The 17,398-nt window shown below is 39.5% G+C and overlaps 1 protein-coding gene across 1 annotated transcript; it reads left to right on the top strand.

Moving 5' to 3' along the window:
* Nucleotides 1-130: 130 nt before the first annotated feature.
* On the top strand, nucleotides 131-16,183 carry mospd2 (motile sperm domain containing 2). The gene is made up of 15 exons (XM_026143934.1): nucleotides 131-191; nucleotides 308-365; nucleotides 751-906; nucleotides 1,774-1,860; nucleotides 2,011-2,165; nucleotides 3,429-3,489; nucleotides 3,575-3,613; nucleotides 3,703-3,827; nucleotides 4,480-4,653; nucleotides 8,486-8,604; nucleotides 13,250-13,343; nucleotides 13,500-13,596; nucleotides 14,188-14,308; nucleotides 14,857-14,959; nucleotides 15,595-16,183. Exons 1-15 carry the CDS (start codon nucleotides 159-161, stop codon nucleotides 15,745-15,747), a joined length of 1,575 nt encoding a protein of 524 aa, XP_025999719.1. The 5' UTR covers nucleotides 131-158; the 3' UTR covers nucleotides 15,748-16,183.
* The last annotated feature ends 1,215 nt before the right edge of the window (nucleotides 16,184-17,398 follow it).

Raw genomic sequence — 17,398 nt, 5'->3', positions numbered from 1 at the left:
CAAAGAGCCACGCGAAGAGGTGTGGCTAAACCGGTAGAGCCAACATGGCAACGACAGGGCGTCAGTTTCCCAGTTAGTTCGCACTGATTCATACAAACAACAGTCAGCTAACTCGCTTTCAGTACACGGAACTGCCAAAGACCAGTGGACAGCTCAACATGGCTGAAGTTGAGCCACACGAAGGAGAGCAGGTATCGCTGATAACCGTTATTTATTTATTTATTTATTTTTGATCACTTATTGTCATAAATGACTATACGATTAAAGCCAAAGACGACTCTAACCTGAACCAACTCTGTTTTGACAGGACCTTGAAAAGAAAATCGAAGAGACAAGGCAGAGATTCAACAATGAGTTGCTCCAAGGTAGCACAGTTATTGCGGGCAAGCTGACAATAACATATCTTGCTTTTGAATGCATTTTGGTTGCTGTCATCTAGCTTGCATACATTCAGATATTGTACATTAAATAGTTAACTGTTACTTTACGCCCTGTTGCTTAAACGTTGACCCGAATACCCAGAGCCCAGATAAGCGTTAGCTCTTTACTGCCCCGAGTAGCAGTTTAGTTTTTAGACTAATTTTAGGCTAAGCCGTCACACCATGGCCTCCTGGGGGCTTTATTTGAGTTTGCGGCACAATGTGGACATTGTGGGTCTATGAGAATTTTAAATGGGAAAGTTTAAGTCTTTGAAATTGAAACCGATTTTGAAGTTGTCATGTGATTCAGTCTGCGTGTAAATGTTTGCAGATTCAACAGAGAAGTATGACCCCAGGGACGTGGAAAGGCTTCAGACAGATGACAGTCTGGTGGAGGGCTACCTGACATGGAGGATCTATAATGTTGATGATGCCTTGAAAATGATTGATGAAAGTCTTCATTGGAGAAAAGAGTATGGGGTAAATGGTAAGGTGCTGATATGATATGCAATATGTCACAGTATAACAATGTAACCTCACTGTTGTTAATGCTTACAATTTATAGTTTCAATACTAGGAAAATATTCGATTCCCAGTGCTACATGCATATTATATTTGAGCCCCAAAAATCATAAGCCCTTCCTAAAAGTGAAAATATTGACATTACCATTTTGAGATGTCTATAAGCCCGCAGTACAAACCGCTGCTTGTCTTTGTGCTTCCCTGGCATTAGTTCAGACAGAACATAATTGTTTGGGAAACGCCAGTTTCTCCACACACCCAAGAACAATCCCCACTGTTTCTTGTGAGGAACTTTTCAGAGTAACTGTCTGTTTTTTAAATAGCAAATTCTATTTGTCAACAGTTGTTTTTAGAAAGTTTCCTTCAGTAAAGTCTACAAGGTATTCAAGGACTTCGCCTTTTTTTTTTTTTTTAAGGGGGGGCTGGGGTGAATTTATATCCATTAACAGAAAATTTGCTATTTTCCATCAATTTTGGAAGTTTTAGAAAGACCTACTTTTGGGAATCTAGGTCCCTTAATAGCAAGACTTCATAATACTCTTAAAATGTGGCAAATTAGTGACCTTCTTTAAAGGACCATGCAGTGATTCAGAAATTTAGCACAGTATATTTCATACACTTTATGCTGTTTTATTTGTTAATAACTAGGGTAACACAAAATAATCAAATTAAAGATTTTCTGCGCCTTGAGGCAAAGAAATTAAAGGCAGCAGTAGTCTAAAAGATACAAGACAGATTCTTCCCTTTGCCTAAAATGTCATGTTGCATATTGTTATTCTTTGAATGAGAGCACTGGATAACAATGTAATGAGTGTCCTCATGTGTGTTTCAGACATTAATGAGAGCACTATTCCCAGATGGATGTTCGAAACTGGGGCTGTCTACCTCCATGGCTACGACAAAGAGGGCAACAAACTCTGTATGCACTTGCTCTATTAAAAGAGATTCTTCAGCTCAGCCTTTATTTGTTAGAAACTTTATCTTTCCCACTAAAAATGTTTGATCCCAATTTGAGAAAAAAAAATACAAATGAAATATGATAACTTAAAATTTGTTTCCTGTGTTTTAGTCTGGTTTAAGGTAAAGCTGCATGTCAAGGATTCAAAGACTGTCATAGACAAGAAAAAGTATGTTGCCTTTTGGCTGGAGAGGTATGCAAAGAAGGAACCTGGGATGCCTCTAACCGTTGTGTTTGACATGACGGACTCTGGCCTCAGCAATGTAGTAAGTCCATAAAGTTATTTTTAAGAGGAAGTCTTTTGTGTTTAAATAATTTACAGTTCGTGCTCTAGTCTAATCCAGGTCTTCAAAACTCACATTATGTTTTCAGTCTTTTCCTCTAAGGTATAAGTCTGTTGCTTTCCTGTTACTGTCACTGCAATGTTGTTTACCTTCCTCATACTTCTTGCTTCTTGAGCTGTGGACTTGCAGGGGCTGATACTCCTCAATGGTATTACACGTTAGAGATTAAAGTAACCTTTAAATCCTGATGGTCAGCTCGAGCGGGCCGTCTAATCCTTAGGCTCGCTGTGTCACAGGCATTGGCTCCTTGATGGAGGGCTCTGTCAGCGAGTTTATTTCATTGGCTTGGCTCTCTCCTAGAAAAATTGCTCAATTAAAGACGAATAAACCAACACAAACAAGGCAAAAAGAATGTATAGCTATGCAGCTCCTGTATAAAATGAGTAGATTAGATGATCAGTTTGGAAAGCAGCTTTATTGAGGCCCGTTGAACCACAGTATGAGCCAGCGCAAAGCTAGCCAGTATGATCTCATTATGGGTTGGGAGTGAATTTCCTGCATAGCAATGAGGCTTCTAGCCAATTGTAAAGCTGAGCCGCGATATAGGGGTTATTACTATTGACGTATTTGCTGTTTGTCTGATAATTTAAATTATCATAAAACAATGAGGTTAAGATTTTTCATATTTATCTAAAATTGTTTAAAACGTGACTGAACATTTGACTTGGAGATTAAAATTTGTGCCTGTCTAAGGGGCTTTAATCAGAAGCCCTTTTATTATTTATGTTGAGAAAATGCACTGTAATCTGAGCCATTTGGGAGCTCTTTTTACGTAACTTGATTTTAGCAGGATTGCAGGATTGTGTAATTAAGGCATTGTGTAATGATAAAAGTTGAGGGTTAAATGTGCGTGTTACCATTAAGTAATGGCAAAATGGCATAAAAAAGCTAGATGGAAAAGATTCAATTTTTGTGAAAAAAAATATTGCCGTTCAGAAATGGAGAAAAAACGTGCTTAAGACTTTCTCTGACAATGGTTGACAGAGGCTGAGCAGGGGATCACTCAGAAGGGGAGCATGCAATGAATTTCCATATAATATTAAGTGGGTCGCTTCAGATGTAGAGGCTGTTAAGAGAGGGAAAAAAAATTTCCCCAGCAAAAGGGGTTTGTTGATGCATATTTTATTTTTTAAGCCTTTTGTGTGGTATTAATCACAAATTTCTTTCTTCCACTTTGTGTTTCAGGACATGGAGTTTGTGAAGTACATCATTAATTGCTTCAAAGTATATTATCCAAAGTTTTTATGTAAGTTACAAAAGTCATGTAAGTCATCTGAATCTTTTGAAACATTATTCTTACTAACTTGTTCCTTTTTTTTTAATCATTTCAGCCAAAATGATAATAGTGGATATGCCTTGGATTCTGAATGGTAAGACTGTGGCTTCCAAATTTCAAGCAGTCCTTACTAGTTTTTACAATTCTGACGTCTCAACAATAAAACATTTGTGTCTGCTACAGCTGCGTGGAAGATTGTGAAGTCGTGGTTGGGTCCAGAGGCAATCAGCAAACTTAGGTTTGCATCCAAATCTGAGGTCCAGACATACATAGGCCCCGAGTACTTGCCACCTCACATGGGTGGAACGGTATGTTATGGCTTTTTAAAATGGTTTTAAATTATGCGTTAATTAGTTTAACAAAAGATGCATTAGCAATGGAATGGTCAATACTCCAGTGGGATTATAGTGTGATAAATATTAAAAACTGGGGTAGGCCACATGGTTTGGGTGTTATTTAGCAAAAGAAAATCCATAATAATCTTTCAGCAGGTTGTAATTCAAGTCGTCTGAGAGGGAATTAGAGTCTTCTACCCCCTCTGGGCTCTGATTTTAGGCTTTAGAAAATCTAACATGTGATGGGAAACTTCACGAGTCACATCCTTTTCAGAGCAGATCAGGTGAATGCTACCATTTTGTATAGAATCTAAAAAGACCTATTAGAAAGTAACAGTGGAACATGTTAAGTGGACCATGATGTAGAAGATTAGGATTCAAATGCAGTGTGAAGTGTTAAGGTCAACACTGGGTTAAATGTTGTTTTTATTCCCTTCTGTATCTGCATTAGTTTTCTTGCCAGTGATGAAGAAATCTAACTTTTTTAAATATTAAACACAAGTTTAGTTACTTTGCTTCTTTGTTTACATAACCAAAATCATATTTACTGATTAATCTGTTAGAAAAAGTGTTACTCTTTAATAACCATGCATGTGGTGACCTAACCTATTTGGCTATGTTCTAGGATTCCTTCAAGTATAGTTACCCACCTCTTCCTGACGATGACTTCCAAACACCCATCTGTGACAACGGGCCCATTGTTAGTGATGATGACAGGGAGAGCAAAGAAGGTGACTTGGATGTTAAAGATGCCCTTGAGTCCAGCTTCACTTCAGATGTTGTAGTAAAGCCCAAAAAGGTACATTTTCTTTCCATTTTAGTTATTAATATACTTTTTTTAACAAAGGAAAAAAAATAGTGGATAAAAATAATTTCAACTTTGTACACAATTTAATTACACAACAGTATAAAGTAAAACTGCTCCCTGGGTGTTGTGCAAGTCTGTACTTTGGCACTCAACACTTAGTATATGTGTAGTTAGTTTGATCGCATCTGATTGCCTATAAATAAATGTGATCTTTAATGCTGATGCTAATATAATTGGCAGGATTAGTGTTTCTGTTGTTATTAGAGTAGCTGCTCTCAAGTTCAATTCAATTGAATTTTATTTACAGTGCCAAATCCCAACAACAGTCGCCTCAAGGTGCTTTATATTGTAAGATAGCCCCTACAATAATACGTACGCGATGTCAGCTGAGACTGAGTTCTGAACATTTTTTAGATTTGGGTAGTGAAGCATTCTGCTTCTAGGGAGATTAGGTGAGGTTTGGTCACTGATTATTTCATCCTGTGCCTTCTTTCACTCAGTTTCTTTAAACTGCACACAAGGTAACAACATGTAATTGGGTTCCTTTCCAGCAGGTAATGGTTCTGATTTTTGTAAACATTGAGCTGCTACCTATTGCCTCTGTGAAGGTGACTTGTAATGTAATTGGCAGCAGGCATATCCAAAGCTCTTGCATCACAGATGGACCACTCAAACTCAAACTCAGCAGTCTTTGTCAACCACACAAGGAACTAAAAGATTGTTGAGTTTGTTGCTTAAGCCACTCCATGCTGGAACTGGATTCCTTCTCCCTGGCAGGATGGAGCACCATCGCTGAAATGCCCCAAAGACTGAATGTGTTGGAGCCCTCATCACCTCCCTCTCCCTCTTGTACAGCACCTTTTGCAAATGAGTGTTAAGTCCACCCTTCCAAGTCAACCTTGCTTATTTTCAAGTGAGCAGCATGCAAAAAGTGCCTGGCTGGAAGAAGATGGGATGTTATCAAAGGGATTACTTTAGCATATACTCATTATCTGAAAGCGCCTGTTAAAGAAAGTTGCACTTACATTGTATTAGTGTGTTTTAATAAATACCACACTGGTTTAGATTTTCAGAGCTGGGATATACACATCAGACAGTCATTTCCAGTCACAAGTTTGATGCTTTTTAATGTCCTTAGTGTAACAAGTGAGATCACCTCAAACTCTCAGCCATTGTTTTGACTAGAGATGCCTAAACTTCACATAATCAAAACGTGCACAGATCCCATGAATTGCGTAATGTTATTTCCCAAACGTTGGTATTGTACTGCAGGCCTCTGAGGTGGCCGGTTTCATATCAAAACATTTGCGTCAGCTCTGTGGAAAAGTTGAAGATATTTTTGAGGCTTGCCTGACAAAGTAAAGTTACACAATCACTCTGAGATGACACTTTACACACACGGAGGAAATATCTGAATATGGCTTCTTAGGTGTTGTGAATATTCAGGGTGAGAGAGTAGTGGTTCCACTTTGACAGGTAATTTGTTGTAATGGTAATTAAAAATTCATGTAAGCTGTTGTTAAGCATAATTTTGACACTCGCCTAAGGTTGCAGACCCCATTAGAAATTAAGTCTGCAAACGTTATTCACCATCGCTCCCTTTTGAGCCTCGGGCATCTTTATTCAAGGTTTGCATATTATCCACAGCACCTGCATAATAACCACTTAGCACTTATTTTTGTGTTGCTTTATTATCCTGTTGGAAAAAGACCAAATTGGGTAGATAAAGGAAGCACAATAGAATAAAAGCAAAGCACTTGAATGGGATCAGAAGTGGACAATGTTAAGATGAGAGCTTGTGCATCAGCAGGTTGCTCAGTAGGGTTCATCATGTTTTCAATTCTGCTACACCTGATTTCTGGTAGTCCATACTATGAGTGAATCACTGTGTTTTTACAGTTGGAAACTCTTGGAATTTCAAGCCCGTCTGAGCGCATTCCTTAGTGCTTGTGCAGACGTTTCTGCTCCTCAACCATCTTGTGTCACTATACAAGACTGTTCCTCCATCAGCACCATGCACCTCAACCTGCATTCTTCTGGATACCAGTAATCACTAGCACAACTTTTTGGCCTCAGAAAGCTAATTGAGTTTCTTTCTGTTTTGAAACAAGGGCTGGATGTGGTAAGGAAGTGTAGGATTTCGCCTACACAAGGAGCTCAATGTCCGGAAGATTTCTGCAGGCTGGAAAGGCAGGTGTACTCACGTGGGTCGAATTATTGTGAGTGCACCTCCCTCACAGTCTCCTGATGTCATCACCACCCCTGGACATGTTCATCCCTTGACCTATCCTGGACCTTACATTTCGATTTGACCCTCCGTTTGAAAGCATAACATTTCTGACCTTGTTATCAAGGCATGTCAGCTTAATAATGAGAAGCTTATCATTTGCACTATGTCCTGTAAACGCCGAACCAAGTGGGACAGTCATTTCACAGTTTAATTAGCTGTGGAGAAAGCGTAGCACACTCACTGCTGATCATTAGCAGTTTCACATTATTTGTATCTTCTCAGTTGAAAAAACTGCCAAGGTAATTACTGTTATATTACAGTAGACCAACTTATTAACCCATAGCACTAAATCTTTAATCCTGCCTGCCTTTGAGGCAGCTTTTCACAAAAGCCGTCTGTGTCTTGTCCTCTAACACTATCTCTTTTTAAGTTTGTTATTTAGCATTGCTAATCACACAGAGAATCTTATTTTGTGCCTTGATATGAACTGTTTCACCAAAAAACACTCCGATCAGCTCTTACTTTATTATATTTGTCAGTCCCTTCTGTGCCTTACAAAATGTGTAGAAATCACATATTTCTGTAATTTTAGTTTAATTCCTTGTACCCAGCTATGGCAGTGTATTCCTTTTAAATGTAATTTTCAAAATTAATTACCTTTTTGTTTCTTTTTAACAAGTAATGAGATTTTGTATGAGTATGGATCTAGTAGAAATAATGCCAATGATATTATCACTAAAATAACTGTTAAACACTATCTGTATGAGACAGTAAAACATTTCACTTTTTAATTCAAACTTGATTATGTTTTACATTTTTCTACTCGCATTTCATTTTGTTAAGCTTGCTCTTTAAATGGATAAATAAATTGAGACATTTCATCAGCGGTTGATGTCTTCATTCTGGCAGTTGCATGATGGTCAGCCATGAAATTAAGCTCCCTTCCTCTCTGAGTCACAGAAAATACTGTCACGTGTAGAGTCTGCTCACTTTTGCCCCTGCCCACCTTCCTTTCCCCCCTCGATTCCTCACCTGCTGTGCTTGCTGCACAAACTGTTTTACACACCATGAAGCATCCATTTCCCGAACTGACCTACTTTAAAATAACTACCATTTATGCAGCCATTTTGAAACGTCTATCCTGTCAGCTGGTGTGTGGTCTTGAGATTTGTGTGAATAATTTGGGTCGAAGTTTAAGCAATTTGCTGACGTTATGAGCTGTATATGAGTCATCTTGTGACTCCTCAGTTACTTTCGTTTGTTTTGTTTTGTCAGAAGTCACAAGTTTGTGGATCACTTTTGGTTCCTCATCTTCATGGACATGCTAATTGTGGTTGTGTGTTCCCTCTGGAGGCTAAGTGGAACGACGGTCAGGGATCATCATAGGAATTTCCCATGCAAAATTATATTAAGTTGCGTTATCTGAGCATTTAAAAAAAACTATTCATCAATGCCAGTACATGAATCCAATGACGGCTTTCTCTGTATGAATGCCAAAGGTCACACATTTCATTTTTAGGGGAAAAAAAACAGATAATGGTCACATGACAAAAATTGTGTGTCTCTCTAATCAAATGCTTTTTGTTCTTTCAGGTAAATTTTCTGGAACAAAGTTTGAGGTCAGAGGACAACGATAAAGGAGATGCAAGCGCCAGGACCAAAGGTGCCAGGAAGCCGCTGACCACCTTCAAAGGTTCTCTGTTAGATGTTAGGTAGGTTATAGCTCATCAAGATTGCATTAGTTTGGACACCTAAATTTAAGGTGGTGGTGGTCAGAGGGCCCAGTGGCGCCAGTGTCCGGCAGCCTCGCCTCTGTCAGTGCGCCCCAGGGCAGCTGTGGCTACAATGTAGCTTGCCATCGCCAGTGTGTGAATGTGTGTGTGAATCGGTGAATGACTGAATGTAGTGTAAAGCGCTTTGGGGTCCTTAGGGACTAGAAAAGCATTATACAAATGCAGGCCATTTACCATTTAAGAGTTCCCATAACTTTGTCACAGGCAGGCGACATCTGCTGTTTTTTCCCTTTGTATTCTAATACTACACTGTTCAAGACCATACAACATGTGAGATAAAACCCCAACAAGACGACCCCTTATGAGCAGCCACTTGGCTTTTGCGCTTATACTACAACTGCCATGCTCTGCTGCTGCTTTTCGTCCCTCACTCTCCCTCTGCGTGATGCGCACATGATCACTGGTGCGCTCATTTGGGTGCGCTTGGTTCTTGCCTCTAGACATCATAAGGCCGAGTCAGCAGGGAATTTGCACAACGCCCATCTCTCTTTGCGAAGAACCAACAGAAGTCACCCATCATGCTTGTATTCAGGTTTCCATGATATTGTTCGTTCAAAATGTTTTCACACGCTCAAAGCCAAATTTGGTAGAAAAAAGTCGATATGAACATGTAGAAAGTGTATTTTCAGTGGCAATATAGCACCTGCTTTCAGATTAGGAATCACCAAATAAAATTTGTTAAAATACAGGTAACAGAATCCCAGTAGCTAAGTGCTTGCTGAGCAGTGTAATAGTAATGACAGAACAATTGCAGCCATTTAGTTGTAGATCATTTCATGTTCAAACTAGCTTTTTGCAAACACACCTTAAGGGAGTAACCATGAAGTCTTGCAGACTGACAAGTAACTGATGGGTTGGAAAGCTTTTTGAATGTCACTCTGCATCATCAGTGTTGTGGACTACATGGCGAGATCATATTCAGGGAACAGCCATCGGGTCATGCAGCACTGTAATGCTTTTTATGTGTTTACATTTACTGAATGTATCACACAAAGCTCATGGGAAAAACCTAACATAGAACTAATATTCTATGTTCTAATATTTTTATTAAAAAATGATGTGCCTCAGCAGCTCCTCCTTTCTTTGGTACCCTAATGAAGATCACCTGTCAGACAGGCCTTTAGAGCCCTGCAGCGCTTCCTTTTTCTCTTTTGATGAATAATACCATAATTATTGGTATTATGTCTTGGAGGGGGTTACTACTATGGGAATTCCACTATCAGCTACTTTTAAATGGACCTAATGAACTACTAAATTTCATTGAGTAGGATACTGTCCAGCAATGGAGCATCCCCACATTCATGTGCTAATAGGCATTCCTGTTTCCATGGTTAACATTTCTGCAGAAATACAGTCCCGATCAAAAGTTTAAGACCACTTGAAAAATGGCAAGAAATCATGTTTTGCATGGTTGGATCTTAAGTAGCGCTTCAAAATGCAACAACAGTGTTGTCCTGTTGAAAAACCCAGTTGTTACCACACAGATGAGGGCCCTCAGTCATGAGGGATGCTCTCTGCAAAATCTGTGCATAGCCAGCGGCCGTTTGACGCCCCTGCACCTCCTGAAGCTCTATCCATTATGGCGTCCACTCCACTGTGGCACGCAGAAAAAAATCTCAGGTGGGATCTGCTGATCAGTAACTGCTGATCAGTAACGTTGGAAGCCATCAGGACCATCAAGGTACATTATTGCCAATTGGGTCCTCCGGCTCAGTCCTAGTGAAATTTTTTGGGGTCTTCCTGACTTTTTTTGTTCCATAACTCTCAGGATCATTAAAGAAATTCCAAATGACTGTTTTACTGCATCCCACCTCAGCAGCGGTGGCGCACTGCGAGAGACCCTGCTTATGCAGTTCAGCAGCCCGACCTGTTCAAAAAGGGAATGAGTTTTTGCTTTTGCCATCAGAACGTCATGACAGTGTGACTACCCGACAGAAAATGACAATGAATCCACATTTTTGCACAGATTTGGCCTTTTAAAGGCATGTGGTCCTAAACTTAAGTGTTGTTTTCAATAAATTGGATGCTCAAAAAATGTTTTGTCTCACTCATATTTCTTCTGGTTGCATGTTGAAGCTCTACTTGGAACCTTGTTCAGATCCAACCATGCAAAATAGCATTTTTTTTGTCATTTTTCAAGTGGTCTTAAACTTGATCAGGACTATATATATACATATACATATATTGCTTTTGCAGATTCCTTCCCTTTGTTACGGTAATACTAGATATATTTTTTGTAATTTTGTAAATCATGCTAAATTCCCACCTCTGCTATCACAAACTCCACACCACACCAGAGTATACCAATATGGACCAATATTAATTCTATTTGTTTACTCTGGACCACGATTCAATTGCAGTTTCACACAAGCTAAACTAAAAATATACTAGCTTTAGAAATGAACCTCACCCTAAACAAACACGTAAAACATTCTTGGGGTCTGATCTGCACCTAGCATACTCTGCTTCTCTGCAGGTGCACCCAGCCTAGTTGTTTAAGCTGCTTCAGAATTTGCTTGGCCTTCTTCCCTGCAGCCTGAAAAAAAAACTGCACTAACCGGGCAAACATGCCAGAATCAGTTTTAACTGCAAACAGCAAAGGTTGGCTGTGAATGCATCAGTCTAGCTGATGTGGACCTGGGTTGAATACACAGACCAGCCAGCTTCTTTGTTCTGCAACGACAACTCTATTGTGTTTGGGAGACCTAAAGCCAGAAGTGTTATCTGGTCACCAAAAGGTAACTGGTTTGATGTTCTACACAGTTTACATGGGTTCATCTATGAGTCTGTCCCATGTTTCCAATATTTCTGCCAATTCCCTTTGGGTAAGACATGCCAAAGCTTGTTCAGGACCCTTACATCAAGGAAGATTTGCTGTAATATACGTGTAACTAGGTATAACCAGTTGACTCGCACGTCTATGTCTTGAAGAGCCATATGCAAAAAGATTAACTGCATCTGAAGTCATTATTGATGTTTTGTACCTTTATAGCTCAACTGATCTGTTCAAACAGAGGCAGGAATTAAGGATGCTGACAGTCAATTGCTCATTGACTAGAGATGAATTGGTGTTATGCTAATTAGTAAGAAACACTGGCAATTGATCAATTATCTTCAAGAAAGGTGTGCTAGTCCCCCTCCTACACATTGTCAAACAGAACATATATTTTAATTGAACCTTCATTAAATTGCAAATTGATTGCTGAGTTCAGAAGATATGCATTTCAGTATGGAGTACAACAATCCCATAATGATCTGGTTGTTTCGTGGGTAAATATTTTGCGTATATAATGTGTACTCTTCATGTACTCTTCATTTTCATGAATAATGTCTGTTGATTTCTGTGTTTACAAAGCTAAAGCTTTGATGTGAGGATTTTGACAGCTCTGGGCTGTGAATTATACTGATAAACAGATTAAAATGAGCCTTAAATGCAATTATGTTTGGGAGTTGTGTTAGCCTTCATTCGAGACTGGGGGCTTTAGGAGAGAGTAGGGGTCTTTGATCTTGTGTTTGCCAGAGGTTTGCAGAGCCCAAAGACTCACTTTGAGATCAAGCATGCTTTACTCTTTTTTTTTTTCTCTCTTTTTTTTTTTTCTTTTTCCCTACCATAAGGGACATGGAAAAGGAAAAAAAGGGAAAAAAATCTTTGTTCTTAGCGGTCTTAGTTCATAAAACAGCCAAGCTGCATCATTGAGAAGCTTTATACATGCATAGCAGATAATATGATCCCGCTGTAATAAGTATGCAATGTGCACCAAGGCCAAATTCATCAAATCGCATGCTGCATGTATATATATATATCACCAAGTTAGACTGTGTGAGCTAACGACAAGCAAAGCATACGTGACCCCTTACAGGTTTCCTATGGCTCGTTCCTTCCTTTGCAACGTCATACAAATCTCACTAAATCAAATGCTAGAAGGGATTCATTTTATTTCATATTTTTTAATCCAAGTCATAATATCAGGAGGTCTCCCTCTAGTAAGATGGACAGCTTGATTCCGGATACTAAGTTAGATTGCTTTATTTTAAATATATTTTCCTGTAGCAGTAACATCAGTGTTCTTGATATTCTGGTACACAACAGACTTTGGAAAAACAACCCATGCTGAAGTCTCCTCCTTATAACTTACAAAACAGCCGGATTTTGCCCTGCAGCTAAGCTTGTTGAACAAGTCATAAAACTTTCAAAAGGGCTGTAGCAGAGCGCCGGTAACATAACTTGTTTAGGTTGGCTAAAGAGGACAGTAAACAAGTAAAGGTTGGTTTAGATGTACCATGCTCGTTCAGTACCACAGTGTTCTGTTATTATGTTTCCTTTTTTAATTCAATGATAAAATTGTTAACAATTAATTACAGTGAATTAAAGAAGCAGATTCTTCATTCAGTTAAATAAAATCCTGGAAAAGGTAATTTGTTAGAGGTTTCCATTGTCAAAACATTTGGCTACATTTTTAATAAAAAAGAATAAAATTGTGTCTCAGGTTTCCACCTATGTAGCGGTCTAATGTAGTTCCTGCTACACTCTGAGGTTTTTTTTACTCTTTATCTCTCTGTTCAGCCCTGCAGAGGAGCTCAGCTTTGGTTCTGGAGAGACTGAAAAGAAAAGCTTAATTATCCTGAACAATGTGGTCAAAAATCAGGTGGCCTTTAAGGTGAGTCTGAAAGCGTGTGGCACTTGCTACAGTTAATTCATGCACCAGTTCCCTTTGATCTCACAGTTCACAGACTAACTATTGCATTTATGTATTCAATAAATTGAGGAGACAGAAAAAAAAGCATTGTTAAATGTTCCTCTAATGTCTTCACAGGTGCGGACCACGGCGCCCGACAAGTATAGAGTGAAGCCGAGCAGCAGCTGCTGTGAGCCAGGAGCTTCAGTAGACATAGTTGTGTCACTGCATGGAGGTATTGCACTTAAGCTCTGCACTCTTCTCACAGCAGATGTTTCTAAATGCTGAACCTCAGAATAATCAAGAGGTTCAGTGTATTACCTTCCTAAAGTGCAGGCAGCCACTTTCTCCTGCCTGACATGCATATTTCAAGACTGATAAAAGAATCATCTCTACAAAACAAACCATCAGACAACTGACAGTGCTGCGTGAGTTGAAACAGCTTGTGCCCTTCAAGCACCGAAATGTCAGCTGTAGGTTATGATGTGCTGAACATAGCTCGCTCAGAGGAACCAGTGCAGCTTATTTTGGGTTTCTTTTTTTCCCAGCTTTTATGCTGTGGTGGTGGGGGGGGGGGGGGTTTCTTCTCCCCAAAACTGTCACATCTAACACTGGCTTCTGTGAACATAGTCCTTCTGTTTCTGTGTCTGAACCAAATCAGTCAGCTGCACTAGTTTTGTTGTTGATTTTAAGAGCAATTTAAAAAAAAAATTTTGCATTTTCTGAAACAAAAATCGAATTATTCAGTTTTCAACAGCTGTCTCGGTGAGTTGTGCTTACGTTAATGTTTTTGTTTTTTTGTTTTTCTCTGCCTGATTTTGTGCAGGTTCTCAGGCCTCTCCACAGGACAGGTTTCTGATTATGGCTGCAGAGATGGAAAATGCTGGATCACAAGATCTTTCACAGTTCTGGAAAGAAGTACCGAAAACCAAAATCATGGAACACAGGTCTGCAGTGACGTGTTGGCCACACGTAATGCCAAGCTTTTACTTTGGCATGCCTCCCAAGTATATTTGGCAGCTTATTTTAGATTCTGTGCTCGTTTAATTCGCTGAGAGAAAGAAGAAATCCTTGTCTGACTTATTTTTTTCTAGTTAATTCACAACTAACCTGCTAGTCCCAGCCCTTCCTGTCTCATTTTCACTACCAGCTGTTTCACTTGCCAGTTTGCTAATGTAACAGCCTCAATATCATTCAGCTGCTTCCCTAAAGTGGATCCTATCCCAAAGGTGGTGGAAGTGGAACTCCACCTACTTACACTGCAGCTGGATATCAGCTTTGAGCTGTAGGGCCAGTTAAGTTGAAAACTAGTTTGTGTGCTATTGTGACGAGCTCAAAAATGGTATAGCGCAGAACAAGGATTACAGCTGCTAACTGAAGTCTAAAATGATGGAAATAAATGAAGATGGACTATGTTTCTGCCACACAGTACTCCTGTGGACCAATGATTGCATCCTCCTGATATCCTACACTAATTAGATTGTCTTTCCTACAGATTGCGCTGTCATGTTCTGGAGAGTGCTAAACCAGCAATTAAATCTTTTAAGGATAACCCAATGGAGACAATGCCAATCGAGCAGCAGGAGTTAAATATAGCGGTGAGTTTTGGTGTAAAAAATAAATAAATACAGAAATCTTGGTCAGTTTTTAGACTTTTCAGACTCTGGCTCCATTGGTAGCCATCTAATGAATATACATCCCTGTCACATGGCAATCAACAGTATCTTTCAAGTTTAACGTGGGAACAGTTAACTGTTAGTTTGCTAACAGTGCCTGTATTTTGTTGGCATTTCTTGGTCTTTGGTCGCCACATGTCTACCTGTGTGTACACCACTTAAGCAACAGACACTCATCCATCCATCCATTTATTCAGTTCAGCACAGACTGGAGTAGGATGAAAAGTTGGGTAAATCCACTACAGGTCTCCAGTTCATCACACAAATGACTAACACAGAGAGACAGACAACTATTCATGCTAAATTCATACCTACAGCAAATTTAGAATCACCCTTAACATGCATGCTCTTGGACTATGGGAGGAAGTTGGAATCCCCACGCAGACACATGGAGAACATGCTGACTTCATTTTCTAAAATTTTTCTGTCAGCAAAGAGAGGTTCTTACCGTAACAGTTAGCTGTTCCTGTTTTCCCTGCACACATGTTTCCACAACCTGTTTGAAAAACACTTTAGAAGCATAAACGAGGTCATTCAACCAGTTTTTGTCTCACCAGCTAATGCGAGTCACAGCCTGCACCTCACGGCTGGAGCAGAAGCTGGACAACACCCTGTGGTTGCAGAAGGTTCTCATTGTGTTGGTGGTAGTCCTCGTGATGCTAAACCTGCTGTGTCTCCACCTGCTGGGAACAGCTCAGCAGCCATCTTGATGTGCAACGGCACCCCATCAGCTGTTTCTGTAAATTCCTGATACACAGTTCCAGCGGGGCCGCGTTTGAACTTCCTGATTGGCGGTCATCTGATGTTTTCCCGCCCTTTCCACAAGCTGCTATCATGGAGAGTCAGCAGGGCTGACTTTAGGACATGTGAGTTGTTGTGGAGTAAGACTAAATGAAGAGATTCTCTTTTTCTGACACAGTCAGATTCAATGATGTGACATCAGTTCCTTGGTGTTTTTTTGTTGGTTTTTTTTGTTTTTGCTTTTTAATATTGCTCATGGAAAAATGTAATTTACTCAAATTAATTGCAACAGTCACAATATGTAGAAAGTATTAGTTATTTTTTCAAACACGTTGTATAATTTTTTACATGATATAAATATAAACAAAATAAACACCTTTGGTCACCTTATCTAATTTCATTTGACATCAAAAGGCTTTTGTCTTTGTGATCAGTTCAGGTAAAAATAAGAGGAAAAAAATGAACTTGTGGAGTTCAAAACGCCAGCATTTGATCAAATATAGATGTTTTGGCTACTTAGCAGCCTTGTTTTGCATAAATATTCAAGCTCCCGAGCACCCTCATTAGTACAGAGGTGCTTAATTGAAAACATCGCAACATATGACCTCACTAAACTTCTCCACACTCCGAGCAAGGAGCCACAAGAGATCTCTGTCTACACTATCTCCTCAATTTGTTTTAATTACCCCAACACTGAACTAAACTAAAATTACCAAAGCAATTACTGGCGAGTGCAAGGACACGGCACAACCCACTTGTAGCTTAGTGGGAAGCGCTGATATCTATAACAAGATCCAGCTCGGAGCAATCAGGATGTGAGCCGCGGCGCGAGGAGTGATCGCGGTTTGCTTATTAGATGTGTGCACATAAGGGCTGCCTGGCTTTAACAACTTGCAGTTTGTTCACAGTCAGTGGTAGCTGCTTACATTTTAGGGGTGATTAGAATTCTTCATGCATTAATGAGTAAACTAATCCTGCTTTCATTATGAACACTGGGCAGCTTTCACATGCCACAAAATATTTGTTTATTTATTTTGTTTCCCTGCACATGGCATCGTGTTTTGTCATCTCTAGCTTTTAATATTTTGGAGGTAACTCTAAATATGCTGTCTTTCTTTAAGTGAAAGCTTCGTGTATGCGCTTTCTAGAAGGTATAGGATAGCTTTAAGTGAATGTGCATTGGATGTAAAACTTGCATCCTTGCTAGGAAGTGCATTCTGCACTATTTGGGTAAAAAGTGCCAATGCACTTTAAAAAAAATGGATAGAGGTTAATGGAGTGTGTGCCTCTAGAGGGGAAAAAAGTAAAAGCTTTGGTATCACACATAGCTTGGTTGATTTTTGGAGTGCATCTGAGTGCCATGCAGCACGTGACTGAACTCTGAAATATTTCAGAAGAATAGCAGAGAGTCCAAAAACAGCCAGGATGACTGGAGTGGGAAATTATTCAAGTGGTCATATGACGGTGATTCCCAGACAGACTTGCCTCATCTGATTTTCGAGATATCACTAATTGCAAGCTGTGGATATTGTACGTCTTTTTTTTCCAGCAGCTGCAGAAGACAGAAACTCCTCCGTAGCATTGATTTCACATTAAAGATCAGGTAAATCGAAACTCTGT

Source organism: Astatotilapia calliptera, chromosome 16 (assembly GCF_900246225.1).
Source record: "Astatotilapia calliptera chromosome 16, fAstCal1.2, whole genome shotgun sequence".
NCBI lineage: Eukaryota > Metazoa > Chordata > Actinopteri > Cichliformes > Cichlidae > Astatotilapia > Astatotilapia calliptera.
Note: the sequence above shows the minus strand (reverse complement) of the source record. Positions and strands in the feature narration are given on the sequence as shown.